We start from the raw sequence: 26,146 nt of genomic DNA, 5'->3' as shown, positions 1-26,146 counted from the left end.
GTTATTAGTTTAACATGGTTTTGGGTTGTTGTTTTTTTAAGATGCCTATCCTTACAAAACTCACACACAAATGACAGCTACTTTGAAATGCTAGCCATAAATCATGACCATCATCATCATCATGTCTCAGTAAGTCAATATCACAGACCATGATTGCCATCATTGTAAGAGATCTCTCAATCCTCTTTCGACAGGAAAAAACAAATAAAATTGCATGCAGGTCAAATTTTTTTTTAAATTGGTGGCGCTGTAGTATAGCGACGCACTCTCCCTGGGGATAGCAGCCCGAATTTCACACAGAGAAATCGGTTGTGATAAAAAGAAATACAAATACAAATATCACAGACCACAGCTTAATCTTGAAACAGAGGATGAAATCTGATCAAACACTTGACTCAATTTGACAAGCTCTGGAAATCAAGTTTAAAATGCAAAGCAACACCCATCAAAATTTGAAATAAAACAAAACGAAATAAAATGTTTTAAAAAAAAAAGGTCAAACATTCATTTTTTTCCCGACCCTTAATGATTACAGATTAACCCAAAAGCATATCAAAAAATCTTAATTCAAACTGCACCTGAGAGTGTCAATAATATCAACTGTATGATAATCAGTCATGTACAACTATGACTATCAGAACAGCAGAGGCGGCAGCTGCTGTCCCAACTATCTGGTCTAGAAGTTGATTATAGTGGAGAGTGTCATGCCCCAACTTACATCCCCCACTCTCTTGACCAAGAGGGCTTTTAGGACACTTGGCCTTGGGCTAACACACTGTGACATTCACACCAAAAATTGTGACACAAACTGACACCCCAATCACACAAGTAAAAAACTTTTAAAAAAAATTTTTTGTATATCATTATAACAGACAAAGTTTTGTCTCTTTCTGTTGTTGTTTTTTGTTGTTGTTGTTTTTGTTTGTTTGTTTTTTTGACACCCACACCCCTAATCCAAATGGGTATGTTTTACATACACTGTGACAAAGAAAAGAGAGAAATATTTTGTGGAATGCTGCCACCTTACGAAACTATAAAAAGTGTTTATGGGGAAAGTCTACTTTCATATGATTAGATCACACACACACACACACACACACAAAAGGGGAGGGGGGGGTTGCAGAATAGTGAAAAGACACTTATCTACCAATACAATGTACAATGTCCATGAGAGTCTAGGTTCGAATCCCACTCTCGCCCTTTCTCCCAAGTTTGACTGGAAAATACCAAACTGAGCGTTTGGACATTTCAGGATCTGGATAAGATGATTAACCAAGCATGCAGCAAACAGTTATAGCACACTGAAAAAAAAAAAAAGCCATGGCAAGACAAGTGTTGTCCTCTGGCAAAATTTATGTAGAAGAAATCCACTCTGACAGATACACAAATATATATATATATATATATATATATATATATAGGCATGCACTCAAGGCCTGACTCCAGCACACTGGGTTATACTGATGGCTGGACATCTCCCAAGCAGTTGTGGTGCGACAAATATGGATATGTCTGAACGTAGTGACACGCCCTCGAGAAACTGATACTGAAACTCGCACACACGTATTCACACATAAAATAGAAATAAAATATAAAAGAGTACCCTTCCCATTACGTGCTTTATGAACTACACTGCATCTGTTGGGATCTCATAGAAATAAAATTCATGAGCCTGGTGAGTTGATGTATTTCTGTTATCTTCTATTTTGTAAATTCAAAAGGAACAGACCAAAAATAGATAAATAGATAAATGAACTGGGGTCTGAGTCTAACTCACATTTATGAGAAAACACACACACAAACACACACAATATTATATATATATATATATATATTCATATTGTGTGTGTGTGTGTGTGTGTGCGCCTAAAAAATAAATAAATACCAATGATAACTTACCCATCTTCACCATCAGAGTACGCTTAAAATTCAAATGGCTGTGGCTATGTTTAACAATGTCTCCATGACCGAGTTTCAAAATAAAGGCCAGTAACTCACGGTAACACTGGCTTACCGGGAACTTTCTTGAATTACTTCCCTTGGTACAATTTGCCGAAATGCACCAATCTCACCAACTCTACACGAGGTATTCAGTGACACTTTTCAATTAACATCACAACTGAGAGAACCCAACAAACTAAACTGTCATAAACTCATTCTGAACACACAAAAAAACCCAAGAAAGCATAAAAAGCACAATAATGGGGGGAAAAAATATGCCAGTATGTTATCAATCATTGAAAACTGCCAGAATATTTCAAACTGTCCCTGTCTCAGACACACACATAAAGAAAACAAATATATATATATATATATATATACATATATATATATATATATATATAAACAGATTCTCCTTCACTGTCTTACAAGTCACGTGTGAATGCTGCTTTATCCATTACACTGATCCATCAAACCAAACCTCCTCTCAGTTTAACTACTACTGCTTCTTCTTTCCATTACACAACCTACATCAATTTGCTAATGAATCTGTCATGGTTGATGCATACTGAGCATGCTCTTGCTTCCATAATCCACTTAAAGTTGACATGGATATTGAGATCTTTAACATCTAATATTCTGCATGCATATATTCATATATATATATATATATATATATATACACACACGAAGAGGGTTCAGGCACTAGCAGGTCTGCACATGTTGACCTGGAAGATGGGGAAAAATCTCTACCCCAAACCCACCAAGTAAATAGGAATTGAACTCAGGAAACTTGAGAGAAACTCCAACACTCTGACCATTCAATCACCACACCTGTCGTTTCTCAAGGAGGCGTCACTGCGTTCAGGCAAATCCATAGACGAGACACCACATCTGCTAGGCAGACGCCTAACCAGCAGCGTAACGCAACGCGTTTAGTCAGGCCTTGGGTGCGTGCTTTATCTTTATCTGTATCAATCATCAGTGGATTTCTTCTACAGACATTTGCCAGAGGACAACACTAATGTTGCCATGGGTTCTTTCGCAGCGCACCTAGTGCAAACTGCACATGAGACTTCAGTTTAATTAATGTCTCATCCGAATGACTCAGACAGTCAGAGGATCAGTTCAATTTGCTGTCAAACACGGGAGAAAGGGAGAGACCAAGATTCAAACCCAGACCCTCACAGACTGCACAGGCAGATAAGCATCTTAAGCATTCTGCCACTTTCCTCTGGCAAAATTATGTGGAAGAAATCAAGTGTGATAGGTACACAAATACTTGTATGCAAATAAGTGAGTTGGGTTATGCTGCTGGTCAAGACATCTCCCTTGCAGACGCTGTGCAGCCAAAGCTATGGTCATATCTCAACTCACTTACTACTGCCAGTTAGCTCCCCTGACTTTCCCCAAAGATGACCCTTTTCATTTGTATGGGTAAGAAATCAAATCGCCAAAAAACAAATGTTACAATTTATGAACTGAAAACTTCCAAACTGATCAGTAACATAATGAGTTAGGGACAAAACATAAAACTTCCTCCTTTATTATGCTATAATTCAGTGATATGATCATGATGAAGGTATCCATATTTTTTTCCTCAAAATTTGCACAATGATGACTTGTAAACGAATCCAGAAAAGCACACAGAGTTTGAAACAGGTTGAATTCAGAAAGTTATACAGCCCCAATAGGACCTTTTCATCTATTTCTGTTGTCTGCCTTGTGACTGAGACAAAACTGGGTCAGACACCATTGTTGACAACAAACTGCTCACGTGAATTTGTCACCAGGAAAATAGCTCTCCGGCTCATGAGCACAGCAACACACTCTGCATTTACTGGTCTGGTCGCAGTTGAGAGTGGAAAAGTCATTTCAGATATTCTTAGCTTATAAACTTATTGTGGAAATGAACTGCCACTCCAAAACTACAAAACTATCTAAATCCCCGAGTGTCGCTCCTTCGTCTGAAATAAACAGTTGGGCCTTGATCCGGGCCCTTCATCTGGAGTGAGATCATGCTTCTTAGTCCACAGCACTGAACTACCTAACCCAGCCCTCCCCCATCAATCACACAGACGCAACGCGGAGCCGTTCACAACAACAGGAACAGCCACCCCTCCATCCTGTGTGACGCCCACGTGCAAGAAAACGGGAAGTGACATCAGAGCCTCGTCCAGCCTCGCCCACACTTGCCGGCCAATCAAAACCACCACCCCCCCGCTGGAGCCGGGACAGGAGGCCGCGCTGTGAAACACGCGGGTTATCGTTCCGGAAGCTTTTCTCCGCCAGCCAAACACGTACTCCCCAACGCCGTACACAAGCCTGTGAAAGGCGGACCACAGAGAGAGAGCCCCTCGCCACACCTCCCTGAATACTCCTGAGCTTGCGTTTTCCATTTCCGAAGCAGTTTGATTATCAACACTAGCACAAACACTGTTATCCTCTGCTGACTTGGACAAACACTTTGGTGGCGATTCTTGTCTGTCCCCTGATTGCTCGTCTTCTATTATGACGGGCTGCTGAAGTTCTATATTCTTTCCACGCAGATTTATTGTTCCCCACAAACGCTTACTAGGCGATGACTGGGATGATGATGATAACAATGATGGCGAAGGTAGCGATGGTTCCACCACTGCCACATCCGCTTCTGACGGTGGTGGCGACGACATCCTGTGCCGTGTAGGCAAGGCCCAATCACTTTCAGAACCTCCAGAAATATTTGAAGAGGTGTCATCCTCAAGTTTGCCCACTTGTACAAGATCTGTGCCACAAAAACTTCCAAACGTCACCCTCTTGGAGAAACCGTGAGGGTGTGAGATCAGCACAGCCATCGAACCCTCCAGGCTCCTTACCGCCTCCTGTTTCTCAAGGTCTGTCTTCGACAGAGTGGACAACGTCGGCGTTGTCGTTGTCATCTTGCCCCTCAGCCGCTGAAAGCGCTGATTCAGTTCTGGACATGAGCGGCAGGTTAGTTCGGCCGTCATCTGATGGTCGCACCGGACCAAGGACAGACCTCTGACGGTGATGACATCACTATCATCTTCCCCGTCGTAGAAAAAGTCAGCAGTTGTGTGCACAGCCTGAAACCAAGAAAGGAAGAGTTTAGCTGAGAAAACAAAAAATGAAGATAAGGTATTACAGAAGAAAAATTCATTTGCAATTTAAGTAAATGCTCACATAAACAATGAACAGTCTTTCAATGTGAATACATAAAAGACATAAAATGCTTGAGTGCTAAGTTGACATACACGTACAACAATCACAATCATACATAAGCAGTAGTCATAGTTACACAACAGACATAAAATATCATAATATAATTAAACAGACATATGATTAACACCAAGCTGTTTAACATTTTTTTAAACACACACACACACATGCACGCACGCACGCACACGACTAGCCATTTAGGAAGAAAGAAAGAGGGAAAGAACAAAATAATGAGAAGAAAGACAATTAAATGAAAGAATATAAACATTTGAAAAACAGAAGGAAGTAAAAACGTTCACAAATATTATGTCATAAGCATTTCAGTACAAAAAGATAATATTAATGTAGGTTACTTGCAACTGATGAAATAATTTCATTTTACTCTTGCTTATAAACCTTATCTTAACGGTTGAAGTAAACAAATGTTCACATGTTCAGAATCATTTCTTTAAATACAATACAGTACAAAAGAGACAGGCAAGAAATAACCTTTGCTGCTCCTCACATCTGGAACAACCTTCCTCATCATATCTGTGCATCTAATTCTATTTCTGCTTTTCGCTCATCACTAAAAACTCATCTTTTTAAGACCTATATGTATGCACTCTCAGCTTCCTTGTTCTCCAACACCACCCATGTCAGCTCACTTTCAATGTATCAAGAGTCGGAAAGGGAGAGTGGGGGGGGGGGGGGGGGGGGGGGGCGTTGAGAAAGAGTGGTAATGAATGACTGATGTAACTTCTAACATTTTCCTTTCATGTAAAGCGCCCTGAGCTCTCAGAGAGAAAGGGCACTATATAAATGCACATTATTATTACTATTATTATTGTTGTTATTATTATCATTTCATTATCATATTATCAAATATGACATCCAAAATCTAATCATAATCAATGTCAATACAAACACCAGCTAAACATTCAGAAACCAAAGAAGACAAAAAGACAAAAAACTAAAATACATCAGAAATTATTTTCTTTTTATAATTAAAACACTAAATTCTGTGACTCTTTATCTTTGGGCTGCTCTACCAAGAGACTGCATTTTGCTATAATACAGCACCACCCTTTTTTATTTTTTCCTCTTTTTTTTCCATTTTTCTGCTAGCAAGTGCATTTATTTTCATGTCAAAGTGAACTTTTCTTCAGGGTTTTGCCAGGGACATCCCTTTTGTTGCCAAGGCTTCTTTCATGTGTGGTAACTGCAAGTTACACACACACACACACACACACACACACACACACACACACAACCTTGATTTATCATCTCATCCTGATGACTAGCGTCAAGATCAAGTGGAGGGGGAAGGAATCACTGGTGGGGTTGGGATCTCATCGTGTGCGCTCAGATTCTCTTGCTTCTTGGGTGAACACATGGCCACTAGGTCACCACTCCACTCAGCGACATATCTTCTCTTCTTAAATTCTACGCCAACACCGAAAGGCAGCTCCACCTCCTCAAAGAAAAAAACACTTTGGGCAGCTCATCCACTGAAGAGACAGGACTTACTACCATCATTGTTGTTTATAGTCTAGCCAACCGCACAGAGCCATATCAGGACTGCCCAACTATGTAAATGTTCAACTGTGTTAAACACAAAACTGTCACACACATCTAAAAAAAACACCAAAAAAACCAACTTAACTAAGGTATACCTACAAAACACAGTTCATGACAAATTACCTTAACCATTTAGCTCTCTGGGCAAATAAGACCAGGCTGTGCTGAGGACGTCAAACCTTCCACTGAATTATTATCCCCAGATTATAAAAATATCCTTAAAAAAAAAAAAAAAGAAATACTTCAAAGCCAAAAAAAAATACATACTTTTTTTTTTTTTTTTTTTTTTTTTTACTAATTTAGGCAAATAACACTGCAAAATGGACAACTTGTGCCAATCCCAGTGTTTACAATCTCAGAACATAATAATCGCCAGAGCAAAATAGCACAGTTAGTTCATCACAGACTGCGAAAAAGATAAAAAAAAAAGTGTCAAGGCTTGCTTGAAATAACGGAAGGGGAATTGACTGAGAAGGCAGAAAAAGGAGCCTACAGAGAAGGAAGCAAAAAAAAAAAAAAAGGCAGAAATAAAGACAGCAACAGTAAAGAGGAAATTTCTACTTCTAGCACAGAATTTCCAGAAAGGCGGCAATGCTTTTTATACTGAAAGACCCACAGGCATCCCACCGGTAGGTGCAAATATGATGACCCACTTTGCTAGGAAAAACTTCTTCTTCTTCTTCTTCTTCATTCGCGGGCTTCAACTGCCACGTTCACTCGTATGTACACAAGTGGACTTTTACGTGTATGACCTTTTTTACCCTGCCAGAAAGGCAGCCATACTCCGCTTTCAGGGGTCTGCATGCTGGGTATATTCTGGTTTCCATAATCAACCGAATGCTGACATGGACTACAGGATTTTTAACATGCATGAAGGGGGTTCAGGCACAAGCAGGTCTGAACTGGGAGGTTGACCTGGGAGATTGGAAAAATCTCCACCCTTTACCCACCAGGCGCTGTTACCGAGATTCAAACCTGGGACCCTCAGATTGAAAGTCCAACACTTTAACCACTCGGCTATTGCACCCATCGCTAGGAAAAACAAATACCCTTGTAGGCAGGAAAAAAAAAAGAAAATCAAAGAGCAAAAGGGTGGTGCTGCATTGTGGTGACCTGCTCTCCAAGGGGAGAGCCACCCAAATTTTACACAGAGAAATATGTTAATAATAATAATAATAATGGATACTTATATAGCACACTATCCAGAAATCTACTCTAAGTGCTTTACAAAAACGCTTTGTTAACATAAAACATTACATCTATGTTACATACACACACCAAAATGTGACTACACACACACACACACACACACGTGCGCACGTACGCACGCATGCACACACACACACACACACACACACAATGCATACATACATTTTAACAATATATGTGTGACAAAAGAGTAACACAATGCAATACCATGCAACACAATACCCAGTAGAAGAGTTAGTGTGAATCAACCCCATGAGACTCCTCATTTCCTATATATATGTGTCATGCTATTCTGCATCGCAAATCTTACCACCAACAAGAAAACCGAAAGAATACCAAAAGCAAACATGAAACAAAACACCAAAATACACACACACACAAAAGATAGAACAATATAAAACAATAACCAAACACACACACACACGCACACACACACACACACAGTGCACACACACAAACACACACACCTACCTCTGCATCATCCTCCACAGCGTGAAGAGGCACCATCACCGAGACTCGACCCTCGCTCACTGATGTCACCACCCCGGTGCACGTCCGCGCCGCACCGCCCCTCCTCCTCCTCCGTCCTCCTCCCCCCTGCCCCTCTGGGCTCCCCCCCACCCCCACCATCACCCTCACCCTCACCACCAGCCGCGCCAGAGCCTGCACGAGCCTCAGCGCTGGCCCCCGGCCGCACATCATCCCCTCCAGAAAATGCTCCTGGGACAATTTGCTGATGGGGTGGAAATTGGAGTGGTCGCCGTGTTTGGCGCACACACGAAGGATGTGCCGGCGTCTGGAGACCCCAAGGGATGTCCGAGGTGTGGGTGTGGTGGTGGTGGTGGTGGTGGAGGGTGGTGAAGGTGAGGGGGGTGAAGGGGGCGTTCTTTTCCCCATGGTCTTTGGGCGATGTCTTCAACAACCTGTAACAGAAGAGGGATACACAAAACAGTCAATGTGTTTTCGACACCATGCGCCGTGCGGTGTCCGGGAGTGGTGGTGGTGGTGGTGGGAGGGTGGGGGGTGAAGGTGAGGGGGGTGGAGGGGGCGTCCTTTTTCCCATGGTCCTTGGGCAATGTCTTCAAAAACCTATGAGTGACAGAAGAGGGATAATACACAAACAGTCAATCATGTTTTTGATGCCATGCGGTGTCCAAGGTGTGGTGGTGGTGGTGGTGGTTGGAGGGGTGGGGTGGAAGGTAGGGGGTAGGGGGGTGAAGATGAGGGGGCGTCCTTATCCCCATGGTCCTTGGGCGATGTCTTCAAAAACCTATGAGTGACAGAAGAGGGATAAGACACAAACAGTCAATCATGTTTTCGATGCCATGCAGGTGTCCGAAGTGTGGTGGTGGTGGTGGAGGGGAGAGGTGGGGTGTGAAGGTGAGGGGGGTGAATGGGGTGTCCTTTTCCCCATGGTCACTGAGCGATGTCTTCAAAAACCTATGAGTGACAGAAGAGGGATAATACACAATCATGTTTTCAACCCCCCTTGACCACTCACTGCTGACAACAGACAAGTTCTGCTCGACAGTGAAGGTCTGCTGCACATAGAAGGTACTTCTTCTTCTTCTTCTTCTTCTTCTTCATTCGTGGGCTGTAACTCCCACACTCACTCATATGTACGCAAGTGGGCTTTTACGTGTATGGCCGTTTTGTATATGCCATGTAGGCAGCCACACTCCGTTTTCAGGTGTGCGTGCTGGGTGCTGGGTATGTTCTTGTTTCCATAACCCACCGAACGCTGACATGGATTACAAAATCTTTAACGTGCGTATTTGATCTTCTGCTTGCATATACACACAAAGGGGGTTCAGGCACTGGCAGGTCTGCACATATGTTGACCTGGGAGATCGTAAAAATCTCCACCCTTTACCCACCAGGCGCCGTCACCGTGATTCAAACCCGGGACCTTCAGATTGAAAGTCCATCACTTTAACCATACGGCTATTGCGCCCGTCAGAGAAGATACAAACGTAACATGCATTTTTAACCCCTTGACCTCCGCTGGCAAGCTATGCTGGTCAGTGATGGACTCTAGCCTTACTGACATCAGACTGACTGAACTTTCATGTCAGGTCTGTCAATCGCCATTCTGGATTAATCTTGGAGTTCTTCCTCTTGGGGCAGCATTACTTTTGATCAGTATAAAGATATATAAAAAAAACTATATAAATTAAAAAAAACAAAAAAAACGAAGAAACCAAAAAAATCAGTTGCACCACTCAATACGTACACAAAAAAGTGGGCACTAACTATCAAACTCACGTTGCACTGATCTCATTTCACCTAGATTCAGCAATCAAGGGGTTAAATATAAATACAAAATTAGGTTTTTTGGGGGGGATTTTCAACATCATGGTGGGCCTCCTAAATGTTAGGAGCAAGTTCTTGACATAGTACAGCAAACCACATCACCTGTGAAGTATCACAATTACTAGTATTCAGTTATTTCAATGGCCACTTACAATGTACTGTATATGCTTTGTTTTACTGGACAGTTTATACCGGGTGCCAAATTCCTTCTCTGTAGCTGGAGTAGAAGTGTCGGAAAACATAGGGGCAATAACTGTGGTGCACTCAGAAATGTCATTTTGACTGAGAAGAAAAAAAAAGCTCTGAAAGTTTTGTTCGTTTTTCTTACCAAAAAAATGTCTAAGGCAATGAGTAGATGGAGAGTACACTTTGCAATATATGGTTTCTAATGTCCAAGAAACATATTTACAATGAAAACAAAAAATTGTTTTGTTTGATTTAAGGCTGTCCTGCTCCGTACACTTCTCCCTCTCTTTACCCATCTTTCCTGCCGCTCGCGACGACTACGTATAACATCAAGCGTCCTTCTACACTGCTTCTCTTTGGCTGAAGTTTCACTTGAGGCAACCTTCACCCTGTGGACATCCTTCTGCTCCACACAGTCTTCTGTGAACATGACAGCAGTCAGCTCCAGCTCTAGGATACGTGGGTTCTGGGGGGAAATATATATATAGACTCTGCACTAAATCTCTGACTGAAAATCACTTTTAGAGCACTACACACAAACATACCACACACACTCACATGCACACACACATGCACACACACGCGCACGCACGCGCACACACACGACACCAGACACATAACACGCACAAACACACAGTAACTACTACACACATACCTACTGTATAAATGCAAAAATACCAATAAATCATACAAAATTCATGAGAAGAGTAAAAGTCAAACCAACAGCTTACCGGTTCTTTGCAATCTGGACACAAACAGTCCGTGATTAGGGACTGGAGACACGTGAGGTTGGCGATCATGTTCGCTTTTGTCATCGGTTGATCCTGCGCTTGTGGTCGACCAAGCTCGTCCTTTTTCACCCTCATCATCCTTCACTCTCTTCGAATTACACGTCGCTGTCAGGATCCGGCATCTTTTTTTCTAAACCACTTCAATTTCTCTCCAGAAGGCAGAAGCAACTGTATTAATTTTCTCGTCATTGCACTGACATATATGATAGAGGTCGAAGCCTGTGGCTCTATTTATATTTTTTTCAACAATCCAAGTCAATCAGGTCAAAAACTTGGCTCTGTAAATTTTCTTTTACTGTAGTTGAATCGATGTAATGTCCTGTTTTAGCACCTCAAATTACCGCACCTATTCATCGTGTTTTGGTGTAGTCAACAGAGTCTCACAACAAACACACACTGGAAGCATTCAGAGAACTTAATGCGCGGTTTGAGCTGTATGCTTGCAAACGGTAGGGTAGGTATGGGTAATTGCGAACAGCGTCTAATTGCGAACAATTCGAATAGCGCCCCACTTCGAAGCGTTCTTAACGGTGGCATTTCACAATTTAGCATCTGCTTCAGCCTTTTTCTATAACTTTGATGAATATCCATTCCGAAGAAACAATCAAACATCAGCTATTTCTATTTCCGTGCCCTTTCTTCTCTTCGCGCACGAATGCCGACCAAAATTACAAACATGCTCTTAAAATCCTAAAATCAATGGAAGCAAGTTGTAGGACTTTGACACAGTTTACTTGTTCAGATTACCAATATGTTGAATGCACATTGCCAGTGCTGGGAGAACTCAAGAAAACATATTGGTGACAGATCAGAGCGTCAGTTTTGACAGGCATCTGCAAAATAGTGTCATCTGCACTCAGATCATAGTATATTTTGACGCGAGTCTATTTGCGAATGATGCTGCACAGCTACTGAATACTGAGCACTCTCAAAAGGGTGTGTTTGTGTGCAGTGTGGGGTGTCTTCTTCTTCCGGATGTTGCCCAGGATCAACCAGTTGACCATTATCGACATTTTGTGGTGGTGGGTTAGGAGGGAGGGGGGGTGGGGGGGGGGGGGGCGTTTAATTATTTTTTAAAATCAAGTGGCAGTGAATCAGCAGAGTGCCACCTTAACGAAATTGACAAGAGTTGAGGCATCAACAGTCTCCTTGGGCAGGGCATTACCAATCACAGATTGTTTTTGGAAAGAAGGAATTCAGCCTGATGTCAGCTGTACAGGGGATTCTGTCAAATGTTCTGGTGTGAGTTCTTCTGGCCCGTTGTTGTTGCTGGTGGAGGTGTGTGTGGGCACTTGACTTTGGTCATGCCCCTGCTGATCTTGTATAGCATGACCAATCTGGCTCCTCCTCCTCCTACGCCGTTTCAGGGTTTCCCACCCCAGTGTCTGCAGCAGTTTGGTGACACTGACTGTCCCCTGGTGTTTAGTGAGGGCAAATCGTGCTGCTCTTCATTGGACAGCTTCTATTTTGTCTGTCTCTTTCCTGGTGGTGGGGTCCCATGCTGTACTGGTGTTTTCCAGGATTGGGCGTATCTGGGATTTGTAGGCGAGTGACTTTATTTTGATTGATGCCTTCCTCAGGTTCCTTCATAGGAAGCCGAGTGTCCTGTTTGCCTTTGTCAACATGCTGTTGATATGGTTTGTGAAGCGGAGACTGGACTGGAGTGAGACGCCAAGATATTTAGTGGCTGTCACAGACTCCAGCCGGTGACTGTGTAGATGGTACTCCCGAGGACTGCTGTTTCTCCTCATGGTGCACGTGAGGACACTACATTTTTCAGGATGGAATTTCATCTCCCATTCATCTTCCCAGGCCTCTAGTTTCCTCTGGTTATCTTGCGGAGAGTTGTGGTCGTTTGGGGCAGTGATGAGACGGTACACAGCACTGTCGTCTGCGAAGAGGCGAACAGGATGTCACTCGCTATAGTAACTCGCGATAGCAGGTCGCATATACTATGAAAAACAGGAACAGGCATGGACCAAGCATGTGTGTGTTTAGTCCGGTTGTGGAACGAATTAAATAAGGCAAGTTAGGAACAAATTGCAACAGTTAGTTTTATGTTGTTTTTGGATAGTACCTATTGTAATAAAAACATTGTGAAAAATGGAGATTGACTGAACTCTTAGTTTGTTTATAATTTAGATGAAATGACGTCACAAAATGCTCTATTTCTACAGTAGAGCTGCGCTCAGTGTAAACATGGCCAAGTAACCAGTCGTTGGATAGGTATCGTTATAAATCAGCAGAATTTAACATAATTTAGCGTGTTGATTGGGAAAATGTGCCATATTTGTATAATTTCAATGACACTGATGATGTAACATGCTCTATTTTTAGAACAGGACTGCGGTCAGTAAAACATGGTCAAGTAACCATTCATTGGTTTTTAATTAGTGCCATATGCTTGCAGAATTTAAAAGAATATATATGTATATATATATATATTATATATATATATATATACCCATATTCAATAAACTGTGAAACAGTTTAGTGGTCAGTTCAAAAGCATATGGGGTGGGCCCCACACTGCAGCTTCACTTCCCTGTTGCCGTGTGTTGCGCGCATGATCACAGCCTTTTCTGGCGCACGATTATGGCCTTTTTTTCAAAATACTATACACTCCCTTATACAAACCTAGCAGCCTTTTGCTGTATAAATGAAGAGAAAGTGCAAAACATGAACTATGCATTTAGTATGATATTAAACACCTTAACAGCTGATCATAATGCTGCAGTGATAGAAAGAACATGACCAAAACGTAAGTGTTTCGGCTTCCTTCAGCATCACCTTTTTTCTCCTTAAAACACAGAACAGTGAAATAAAATCAACCACAACAACAAAAACAAATCGATGAACAAATAAATGTTATTGGACAGCTCTGGCCACAGTTTTCCTGTCAACATTTGAATTATGGCATTTGGTGCAAATATCGCTTCCAGCAACTGCTGAAGACTAGATCCTGCCATGATCATCCTATGGAACGAAGAAGTTCATTTCTATATGAAAGCCGCGAAATCGTAAGACAATGGAGTGGAGTGGGCTGCCATCTGGTTCACCGGCTACAATTATCCTGGACTTCCAAAGAGAGGTTGATCAAAGGTGATGACTGGAGTCGCATGGAACTGGTTTGCCAATGCTGACAAGTCTGTGGGGTCCATATCAATCATGGGTAGGAAGGTGAAGCAGCTTCATCCTGGGAAGGGGCCATCACACACTGCTTGCATAGTTCCTGACCAGCCTGGTTGCGGAGAGCGTAATGGCCATGAAATTTTCCACAAGAGGTCAATGAAATTTTTGACAGCAGTATGACTGACATCAAGAAGACCATATTCTAATTTCAGCTTAGAGTTGGAAAAGTGAAATATTTTTACTGGGATTTTCCAAGTGCTTTTCACTTTCTCAACCGAGGCAGTTTGGTCCTTTTTGATGGCTCTGTCACTGCTGTTGGCAGGAGTGTCAGCAGCTATCATTCCCATGCCATGGAAGATGCTAGTCCCATCAACTGTTTGGATGTTGTGGTCCACAGTGCCACAAACTGCGCATGACTGGTTGGAGTCAAACCTTCAATGCCAACGCCTTGGGTCAGTGCTGCAGATTGCTCAAATCTCTTAACTTCAGCATATGAAGAAGAGAACCCTAGTTTTCTCAAATGATCAACTAAATATTTCGAACCGATCAGATGATGAACTTCAACTCTGAGACCTAATGTAAATTTGATATTACGACCTTTGGTCTTGCTACTTGGATGTCTGACCAAGAGAAGCGATCTTCAGTTGACAATCTTTTGTTGTTGTTGTTGTGAAGCAGACAATCAAGATAGAGTTTGACTGATGGTTGAAGGTATTCTAAGTTTTTATCCAAGCTAGCAATGTCAGAACTCAGTGGGTAGTGCTCTTTCGATGTGACCATGGCCTTGGTGTCTGAGAGGAGAAGTGAAGCAGCTGTTTGAATGATACAAAGTTTCTTTTTCTGTTTCGTCATCAGTCTTTGTTTCTTTGGAAAAGTCTTTGACAATCCTTTCAACAGTTGTTTTGAAAGCAACATTTGCTTTTCCTCTAATTGATGTGATAATGATGGTTTCCCAAAAAAATGATCCTGTAACTTTTGTCGTAGGTTTCTTTCAGTGTAGGGTTCTTTTTTCTGTCCAGGTTTCTTAAGAAACTGTCGCATTTTCTCTTGGAGACCTGTCAGTCTGATTTGTTCATCATCATTTTCCACCAGAAACTGTACCACTCTAAGAAATGCAGCTTTTCACTCTTCGTCAGCTGGTCTACACTTTCGTGTCGGATAGTTTAAATTCCCGTTGTTGATGGTTCAAGACAAGCGCTTTGTGGCATGTTTTTGTTTGTTCTAATTTTTTTTTAATTAACACTATATTGTTGGTGATACACTGCATCAGCTGCATGCAGATCGTTAACAGACAATACAGTTTCTTACGGTCTGTGCCCACTGGTCGCCCCTCTCAAAACATTTCTCCAGGAGACTTTTTTCTCATTCATAAGACAGAACGTCGAACACTGTGTCTGTGTCCTTACTCTATCATATGTTTCTGACTGTCCAGAGTAAGCATTTTGTTCTAAGTTAAATGGTTTGACAACCTTTCTTCGGAGTTTAACGGGCGAGTGTTCTTCAGTTTTTTCTTCATTATGTTTCGCTCAAAGTCACTAGTTATTGAATTGGCGTTTGTATAATCGTGTTGGCATTTTTGTGAAGTCTCTGTCCAAGATGAAATGTGTAACTGTCCCCTCTCTCGGCATGATGCTTTCTGGAGTCCTTTCACTGCTTCTTCTGACTGAATAGTCTACACCGTGTTGTCGCCATCATGTTACAGTTTTCCACATAAGATACAGCAATGTTCCACAACTAAGAAAAGAAGGAAATGGGGAAAATCAACACTTTTTTTCTTTCTATCAGTCATCTTATTTAGTGTACGCTTACCATATATGAACTTTACCCACACAAACTGCTATTTTCGCGATTTATTTATTTATTTTTTAAGATAGAATAATGTATTACTTTTTACGTACTTACCCACAATCATCTTGTGATAACTTCAGACACATTTCCAGTGTTTCACTGAGTAAGAAATTCTCTCTCTCTCTCTCTCTCTCTCTGTATATATATATATTATATATATATATATATATAGTTAAGTATGTGTGATTAAATATATATTTATATATATATATATATATATAGAGAGAGAGAGAGAGAGAGAGAGAGAGAGAGAGCAATATAACTTTCTGACGGAAAAACCGTTCCATACAAAAAAACAACAACTGCACACTGCCAGCGCTTTGCTCGCCAGTTTTAATCTATGCTGTTGTTTTTTAGAACTATATTTTCCAGTCACACGACATGTATCAAAGATAAGTTCATTAAAACACTTGTGTTGCTATATTTGCACACTAGATGATAAAAGATTACCACTGTATGTATATGGTTTGTCCGAACGCAGTGACGCCTCCTTGAGCAACTGAAACTGAAACTGTATTCACTAGAATAAGCTGCAGCAGCGACGACTCAGCGTCCGCCATCACTTGTTTATCTCATCATTTCCTGTGAGCGGCGTGGCAGTCTTGCTCTGACCTCGGGGTCAGCGCGCTGTCATGTGTATGCCGAAGTATGGCTCTCCTTGCGGACTAAAAAGCCTATCTTGGTGAAATGAATTATCTTTTATTTAATTTTAATCCACTTTCCCGTATCTCCCTTTTTCTCCATTTTGGATATGTTTTTGCTGCTGATTTTTTGAGTGGACTGAAGCAAAAAAACTGACTGTTGCAATTTTTTCCTTGGAAAATCATTCCAAATCCGGACTAGTTAAATGTCTGTGTGTTTCTGCGCACACATGATCAAAACCAACAATACAGCAGTCTGGTGCGTTGTTCCAATAATAAGTTATGTCTAATGAGTTCAAGACCTGCTTCTGTTTTAACTGCCAACATGTACCCAAATCAATCGTTCGCAATTAGACTTGCCCGTTCGCATTTACACCCAGGCACCCCTGCCATTTCAAACGTCGACAAAACGTTGAAAAGAATGAGCAGACAAACTTTTCTGGTGCAACCAGTCGGAGAAAGCCTTCGAAAACAAAAGAACTACGTCTGACTATCGTACGACATGTTATCTTTACAGTACACACGTTGAGCTGGTCGCTTCGACAATACCTACCACAAACGACTGTTGTTATTCTTTTTTGCGCACGCCGTTGCGCATATCATTAGAGTTATCCTTTCTTTTACACTGTGTTTTTCTTTTGTATTTGACATTACAAGACACATTTCCATGGTTTGTAGGGCAATAAACGAAAAAAGCAGGACGGTGACATGTTAGTTCTGTGACTGAATCCGCATCAAAATAAAGTATAAAATCGGAGTCGAAATCCACTGAAAATGGCTTACATCAATGGTAATATCGTTTCATACATGGAAATGGATCTGGATCAGGATCAATACGTCACTTACATCCATTTACTGGCATAGACGCGACGGTGGAGGGTGCGCAACGCGTTGGTGTTACTGGCTTCTGGCTTTTGCCAGAGCCGATTTGAAGCTAGAAATAGGTGCATTGTGTTGGGATCCAAGCATTCGGCCCAGATTATTGGCTTCGTGATTCTCCGGATTGAATTAATTCCTTTTATGATGAAAGCCAAGTTGAAGGCCGTTGTTTGCTCTACATTTTGAGTGATCGGACTTGACGATTGATGCAGTGAAGAGAAGAGAAATGAAGTTAAAATCGGCAGTTTTTGTCTTCAGTTTTGAACATTTTCTCCCCGTTTTTTTCTCAAACCCAGCAACAAAACAACAAAATACACTTATTTTGAGGCAAAATTTATTCAGTGAAAAAATACATCTGCTAGGCATGTTTCTAGACACTTTACTGAACCAAACTAAATCATAATCCCACATTATGATTTTTTACCATTTTTCACCAAAAATCTGTACCGAGCACCACCTCTAAGCAAATGTGACACAAACAGACACACACACACGCATTTCTCTATGTAAAAATGTGACACACAAAGACACACACGCACACACACTTCTCTATGTAAAAATGTGATACACACACACACACACACAAATTTCTCTATGTAAAAATGTGACACACTCACACACACATTTCTCTATATAAAATACAGGCTCACCCAAGAGAAAGCATGCAAAACTACTGTGTGCACCACTTTTTTTCTGCCCGCAAGAGTATTTGTTTTCGTATCAATGTGGATTTTTCTGCACAGTTTTGTCACCAGGGACAACCCTTTTGTTGCCAAGGGTTCTATTATACGTGCTTTAAGTGCATGGTGCACATGAAACCTGGTTTTATCTCATCCAAATGTAGTCATGTCCAGACCACCACTCAAGGTCTTGTGGAAGAAAATACTGTCGGAGTATGGGATTCAATCCTGTGTGCTCAGATTCTCTCGCTGCCTTTTTTTCTTTTTGTATGGCAAAAGTGTTCCATACCGTATTACCTACTGATCAAAACAGTACAGGAATATAAACAAATAATTAAACAAATACAGCAATACATGAATAACGAGATTCAACCTTGGAGAAATGCTGCCGTGTATACAGTGTAAGCAGCTTGCTCTGATCTGCTTGTAAGTTATACCTGGGCACTTGATACTTCAAACCTGTCATTGGTCCAGGATCAGTTACGTATAATTTCTGTCGGTTTCTGTGCTCCAGTCATACAATGACAGCCTGTGTAAAAGAAGAAAAAAAAATGCAGTTTGCACACAACCACAGAGACCCCTGTGCTGTAGATATATATATAATCATCCCGTCACTAAGTGCTGCTTGTGTGTGTGTGTGTGTGTGTGTGAATGCGCTTTGGTGTCTGGCTAGACGTCTGTGTAGGTCATCGACGTTGGTTTTTTCATTTTGTGTTTAAATATATGTTTTACTCATGCAGTTTTAAACTGCACAGTGCAACTGAATATGTTTTGCATCAGGGGTGCTATGTGGCTTGGATTATTATTGTTGTTTTTACCTTTGATGAATGAATGATATTGATACTTATACAGTGCCTATCCTCCATCAGTTTCAGTTTCAGTTTCAGTAGCTCAAGGAGGCGTCACTGCGTTCGGACAAATCCATATACGCTACACCACATCTGCCAAGCAGATGCCTGACCAGCAGCGTAACCCAACGCGTTTGGTCAGGCCTTGAAAAAAAAAAAAAAGTGAATAAATTATAGATAAACTTACATAAATAAATAAATAAATAATAATTATGATATAAAAAAAGGTAGTAGTAATGAAAATAATAATAAAATAATAATAATAATAATTAATAAATAAATAAATAAGACAACAATGATGATAAATAAGCAAATAAATGTAAAACATGAAGACACACATTCACACATACACCCACACATGCATAACAGATATGCACCAAACACACAGTTTCACAGATATGAAAGCGCAGTCAAATACATATAAACGTACATGAGCTCCAACACACACACACACACACACACACACATTACCCTGCACCTCCTCTACCCGCTCCTCCACACACTCATTTCCAGTCTATGTATCGCAGCTTCCACGGCACACACACACACACACACACACACACACACACACAAACACGCACACACACACACACAGATGAATGCTTACTTGTACAAGCACACACACACACGCCCATATCTCCCACCCCCAACCCCACACATATATACAAAGATATATATATAATATATACGTTCCAATACCCTGTTGCTCCCACAGTGTAGGCATGCATACACTCACATACCTCATCCTCTACCCCACCTCCTCCCTGCACCCCCACCTCCCCCTCACACACACACACACACACATGCACAGAACTCTCCTGACACTTGTGTACACTTACATTCTCACGCATGCGCAAACGCATTCAAAAACACAGACCCACACATACACACAAACACACACGCACTATCAGAGACCATGCAAGCTCTAAGCACTTTACAAACTCGGGGTCATTTGCACAACAGGCTGCCTGTCTTAGTATCTGGGTAAAGCCGGTTGACGGCTGCCATTCGGCACTCATCATTCGTTTCCTGTGTCATTCAATCAGATTTCAGGCATGCACACATACACACTTTTACGTGTGAAAGGGGCTGGAGGAGGGGGGGGGGGGGGAGTGGAGGAAAAGTGACAATGCACATACATGCTGAATTCAACACATATATCTGAATTCATGCCATACATGTAATTCTAGAAGCTAGTCTCATTCCTATTAATAGTACATCACACAGCGGGACCTCTTGATTTTTTTTTTTTTAAATATATGTATATGGGAAAAAGTAAGTATAATGCTCCCTTTGTACATATTTTGTTACTGAGAGGTGACACAATTAATGCTTCTTCACACATGTTCTGGTGTCCTCTAAAACGAGTTAACTGACAATAACTTCCTGCTTCAAAACTAAAACATTTTGGAATCATAGTTCACACCCACCAAAAGAGCCTCAAACACTGGGGGGGGTGGGGGGGGGGGATAATATGCAACTTGATAGTTCACTCCCTTTGTAAGGAATGGTAAAAGTTCTGCTTCACACATTCTCGTCCGACACTGATATAAAACACCTGCCAGAGTCTGCACTAGTGGGTCATGGTTAAGTATGTGTAATTAAACACAGCTCAAGAAAAGTATACGCCACCTACACGGATGTGCCATGTCTTCAGTAACTGGTGAAACTATATATACTTAAGTACTGTATTCCTGTCATGTAAATGAAATGAAATCCTTTTCTGATAACTTACATCTGGATGTTGGCCATAAAAGGGGTTGTGACTGCCCAATGTCCATGTAAAACAGTAAGAGCGTGTGTGTGCGTACCAATAAATGTGTGGTCCTGATAAATTCTTTTGTCCACTGAGTTGGGCCTTAAATTCATGTCTGTGAAACTGTAAATTGTTGCATGCGAGTAGCATCTGTGTGTCTGTCTGTCTGTCTGTCTGTGCATGTGTGTGTGCATGTGTACACGCTTGTGTGTGTGCAGTTACACGCTTGTCAGTGTGTGTGCATGTGTTGGTGCTAGCCAGTTCGCGCCAAGAGTGCCCCATTTTCATTCCGTTTTAATTTCATTTGCCTTCTACGTATCTTTCCTGTCACTACATTTTAGTGTATTTACTTACTTATCTTGTCTGATTATTTCATTTTCATTTTGATGTTTTATACAAACCTAAGATGTGCTCTCAAGGCCTTATTAGTGCACTGGATTTTATGAAGGTGTATAGTGGGTGTGGTGTATGGTGGGTATGGGTGTATGGTGGGTGTGGTGTATGGTGGGTATGGTGGGTGTGGGTATGGTGTATGGTGGGTGTGGGTGTATGGTGGGTGTGGGCATGGTGTATGGTGGGTGTGGGTGTATGGTGGGTGTGGGTGTATGGTTGGTGTAGTGTATGGTGGGTGTGGGCGTGGTGTATGGTTGGTGTGGTGTATGGTGGGTGTGGTGTATGGTGGGTGTGGGTGTATGGTGGGTGTGGCATATGGTGGGTGTGGTGTATGGTGGGTCTTGGTGTGGGTGTATGGTGGGTGTGTGGGTGTGGTGTTTGGTGGGTGTAGGTGTGGTGTATGGTGGGTATGGGTGTATGGTTGGTATGGTGGGTGTGGGTGTATGGTGGGTGTGTGGGTGTGGTGTATTGTGGGTGTGGGTGTGGTGTATGGTGGGTATGGGTGTATGGTGGGTGTGGGTGTGGTGTATGGTGGGCATGGGTGTATGGTTGGTGTGGTGTATGGTGGGTTTGGTGTATGGTGGGTGTTGGTGTGGGTGTATGGTGGGTGTGGGTGTATGGTGGGTGTAGTTGTGGTGTATGGTGGGTGTAGGTGTGGTGTATGGTGGGTGTAGGTGTGGGTGTAAGTGTGGGTGTGGTGTATGGTGGGTGTAGGTGTGGTGTATGGTGGGTGTGGGTGCATGGTGGGTGTAGGTGTGGTGTATGGTGTGTGTGGGTGTATGGTGGGTGTAGGTGTGGTGTATGGTGGGTGGTGTATGGTGGGTGTAGGTGTGGTGTATGGTGGGTGTGGGTTTCTCCAGATGTAGTGTACACATCTATAGATCTGTCTACATGCTCTGACACATCCTTCAAACTGAAACTGACAAAAGTTGGAATCAAGGGTAAGCTTACCTGTAAAGGTGCTCTTCAATTCAGGACTGGTAAGGTATTTTCTTTTTTAAAAGCTGCAGGTAAGTGCAGAAGAGTTACGGCCTTGTCATGCCTGGAAGGTAAAACAGTAATACAGAAGAGGTGAAGGACAATAAGCTCAAAAATAACTTCAACAAACAAAACACAGGCATGTATGCCCACACTCTAATCAATAGACATTGTATTAGACTACAAACTGCCTGTTCAGTGTATCTAGATCATCTCTTCTGAAATTTGAAAGTTTTAATTCAAATCAGCAAAACGCAAAAAAAGATTGTTTCTGAAAATGCTCAATTCATTCATCCTGCCTGTAGAGAGTGGTATAATCAACACACACACACACACACACACACACACACACACACGCATACACACACACACACACACACACACAAGCGCGTGCATGCGCATGCACGCACGCACACACGCACGCATGCATGCACAGAGGCTTGAGAAACAACATGGCGCTCCACAAATTACATGTTACAAAAAGAGAAGCAACAATCATCAAACAAAAAAAAAACACACACACACAAAAAAAGAGAACCAACCACAAAGAACCCAGTCACCATACACACACACACACACACACACACACAATTTTGTATTTTTTACACAGGACCTGGCGCGCGTTTCTGAGTCAGATTCTTCCTCGTTCAGGGCATAGAGACTTCCTTCCTTCCTTCCGTTGAATGATCACAGTCAAGACCTGACTATTCTATCACTGAATAAAAGGGGGTCTGTGGAAGATCCATTTAGGTCTACACAGGTTTCTTTAAAACAAATTTTTAAGAAACCTGTGTAGACCTAAATGTATCTTCCACAGACCCCCTTTTATAAAGAAAAAAATTTTTTTTAAAGGTATATTCTGGTATTTATATCCTGGAGACCATCGAAACAAAGGTGTCGATTGAGCTAGCCTCCATAGCTCTCACTTGCACTAGCGCATAGGGGCAAGGCGTTCCAATCCTGGATGGTAGGTGGGAGGAAACCAGCCTGCAGAAGATTTGCTCCAGCTGCTCAGTGAGGGTGCGTTGCTGTCGTGGTGGTGGTGGTACCAGTTTTTCTTTCAGCAAATCCATGCTTACATAATTATGTTTTATTTTATACAGCATGGTAAGTCTGGCTGTTTGGCGGCGTTGTTGCAGGGAGGGCCATCCAAGGTCTTGTTGCATTGCTGATACGCTCGAGGTGTTTCGGTAGCGTCTCAGCACAAATTTGACTGCCCGTCTCTGGACTGCCTCGAGTTGGTCAATGTCCTGTTGGTCATAGGGATCCCAAACTGATGATGAATATTCCAGGATGGGGTGGACAAATGCCTTGTACGCTAGTTCCCTGATGGTCTGGACATAAAATAATTTTCAGGTTCCTCCTCAAAAAGCCTCAGGTCTTGTTTGCTTTGGAGCAGATGTTCTAAATGTGCTTTCTCCAACTCAGGTCTTTCTTTAGCGTGACTCCTAGATATTGAATGGAGTCTGCCCTCTGTAGTGATTGTCCGTGGAGCGTATATTGATGCTCTTTTGGGTTCCTGCTTTTTGTCACGATCAAGGTGTTGCATTTGCCAGGATGGAAAACCATGTCCCAGCTCTTCTCCCACTCAGTGAGTTTGTTGAGGTCTTGTTGTAACTGGCCTTGGTCCTGGGGTGCTGCTATTACTTTGTAAATTGCAGTGTCGTCTGCAAACAGCCTTGCTTTCGATGATAAGTTCTCAGGCAGGTCGTTAATATACACTAGGAAGAGGCATGGTCCCAGTACCGATCCTTCGGGTACTCCGGAACGCACATCTGTGTTTGTGTTCAGAGGGAATACTTTTATCATGTTGAAGATTACTTCACACTTGAGGGGGGCGATGGGGCCATTAACAAAACAAAACAACACAAAAGGTACAGTAATTAAAGCAAGCTGTAAAAATAATAATATTATATAAATATAAAAATAAAGTCTACCGATGGTGAAGAGCCGTACATTCACTATTATTCTTGAATGGTTCACTTCCGAAAATGACCGAAGTTGGAATCCGAAATGCGGACCAGAGATTACTGAAAAGGGAACCCTGTCGGATTTTGACTTGGGTCATTCACAACTCTACTTTGACACAGTGCAGCCTGGTCTTAATTTGACTGACGGACTACACACAGGTTGACATCCATTGCCCTTCCCTTATAAAAGTCACTGTCACTAATATTGTCAACTCATCCCTTCTCACTGGAACGTTTCCATCCACTTTCAAAACTGCAATCGTCCGGCCTCTTCTGAAGAAACCCAACCTTGACGCAAACATTTTGAAAAACTATCGACCAGTTTCAAATCTTCCATTCATGTCCAAACTCCTTGAAAAAGCTGTCCTCAAGCAGCTTAACAACCACCTTTGTTTCAACAATCTCATCCACCCATTTCAGTCTGCCTATCGCGCTGACCATAGCACCGAAACCACTCTCCTCCACATTCTGAACAATCTACTGATAGCGTCCGACTCAGGAAAAAATTCCCTTCTCACTCTCCTCGACTTGTCAGCCGCCTTTGATACGATAGACCATTCAATCCTTCTTTCCCGTCTTCATTTTACATTTGGTATCAACGGCACTGTTCTAAACTGGTTCAAATCTTATCTCACTGATCGATTCCAGTCTGTCACTGTTGATCATTTCCGATCTGAACCCGTTAAAATCAAACATGGAGTCCCACAGGGATTTGTTTTAGGCCCAGTGCTCTTCACACTGTACACTGCTCCTCTCGCTGAAATTATCAACCGCCATAATATCAGTAATCATTCTTATGCTGATGACACTCAACTCCAGAAGAGTGATACCCCTGAAAAATTGTTGTCGCTCTTGCAAGAAACATCCAACTGCTTCCTGGACATTCAAAACTGGATGACTCGAAATAAGTTACAATTGAACGCGGACAAAACTGAAGCAATGATCATAGGAACTAAACAAAAACTGTCTTCCATCACAATTGACACAATCAAACTTGGCAGTACATCCATCCTTCTTTCCACGTCAGTCAGGAACCTCGGTGTTGTCCTTGACAATACACTGTCCATGCAAAAATTTATCAGTCAGACATGTCAGTCCTGCTACCGTCAACTGCGACGCATCAGTGCCGTCCGGAAATATCTGTCCACTGACGTAACATCTAGACTTGTCGTTTCTCTCATTCTCTCTCGCCTTGACTACTGTAAATCTCTATTGTCTGGTCTGCCTGCTTCATCCATTCAGCCCCTTCAGCGCATACAAAACTCTGCTGCCCGACTCGTCCTCAGAAAGAAAAGATCTGAGCACATCACTCCTCTTTTGCAACATCTCCACTGGCTCCCTGTCTCACCGAATAAAGTACAAGATCAGCACTCTATGTTATAGATGCATTCACAAAACTGCCCCTTCCTATCTCTGCGGCTGCCTTCACCTCTACACTCCATCTCGCTCACTACGATCGGCCTCGGATCCACTCTGTTTACGCATACCCAGATTCAAACACTCGACTATTGGCCGCCGTTCTTTCTCTGTTTCTGGACCTTGCGATTGGAATGAACTTCCTTTTTCGCTTCGTCAAGTCTCCACACTCAGCTCTTTCAAGTCTGGCCTTAAAACCCACCTCTTCCCAAAATAGCCTCCCTTGCCTGCCCTTCCTTGTCTTTAGTTTCTACAGTATTAGAGTTATGCATGCGTGTGAATGACTGGTGCGAAAGCGCTTTGATTTGTCTCTGCACAAGATCCAGCGCTATATAAATACCATTATTATTATTATTTATTATTCAAGGCGACTGAACATTCCGGTATAA

At 42.1% G+C, this 26,146-nt stretch overlaps 1 protein-coding gene across 3 annotated transcripts; it reads right to left on the bottom strand.

Moving 5' to 3' along the window:
- Nucleotides 1–1,868: 1,868 nt before the first annotated feature.
- Nucleotides 1,869–24,839, bottom strand: LOC143276673 (uncharacterized). 3 transcript variants are annotated; one of them, XM_076581300.1, is made up of 4 exons: nt 24,309–24,839; nt 22,345–22,435; nt 8,398–8,849; nt 1,869–5,024 (listed from the first exon to the last, which is right to left on the bottom strand). In XM_076581300.1, the coding sequence occupies exons 3-4, from the start codon at nt 8,821–8,823 to the stop codon at nt 4,008–4,010; spliced, it is 1,443 nt and encodes a 480-aa protein (XP_076437415.1). In that variant the 5' UTR covers nt 8,824–8,849; nt 22,345–22,435; nt 24,309–24,839; the 3' UTR covers nt 1,869–4,007. The 3 variants fall into 3 exon arrangements, with proteins under 3 accessions (XP_076437415.1, XP_076437416.1, XP_076437417.1); XM_076581301.1 differs by lacking the exon at nt 24,309–24,839 and adding an exon at nt 22,985–23,102; XM_076581302.1 differs by lacking the exons at nt 22,345–22,435; nt 24,309–24,839 and adding an exon at nt 11,157–12,157.
- Nucleotides 24,840–26,146: the final 1,307 nt, after the last annotated feature.

Source organism: Babylonia areolata, chromosome 32, assembly GCF_041734735.1.
Source record: "Babylonia areolata isolate BAREFJ2019XMU chromosome 32, ASM4173473v1, whole genome shotgun sequence".
NCBI lineage: Eukaryota > Metazoa > Mollusca > Gastropoda > Neogastropoda > Buccinidae > Babylonia > Babylonia areolata.
Note: the sequence above shows the minus strand (reverse complement) of the source record. Positions and strands in the feature narration are given on the sequence as shown.

Coding starts and splice junctions, on each gene's coding strand:
- LOC143276673 (XM_076581300.1), bottom strand. CDS start 8,823: ATGGGGAAAAGAACGCCCCCTTCACCCCCCTCACCTTCACCACCCTCC. Junction 5,025..8,397: donor CTGTGGAGGATGATGCAGAG/GTAGGTGTGTGT, acceptor TCTTGGTTTCAG/GCTGTGCACACAACTGCTGA.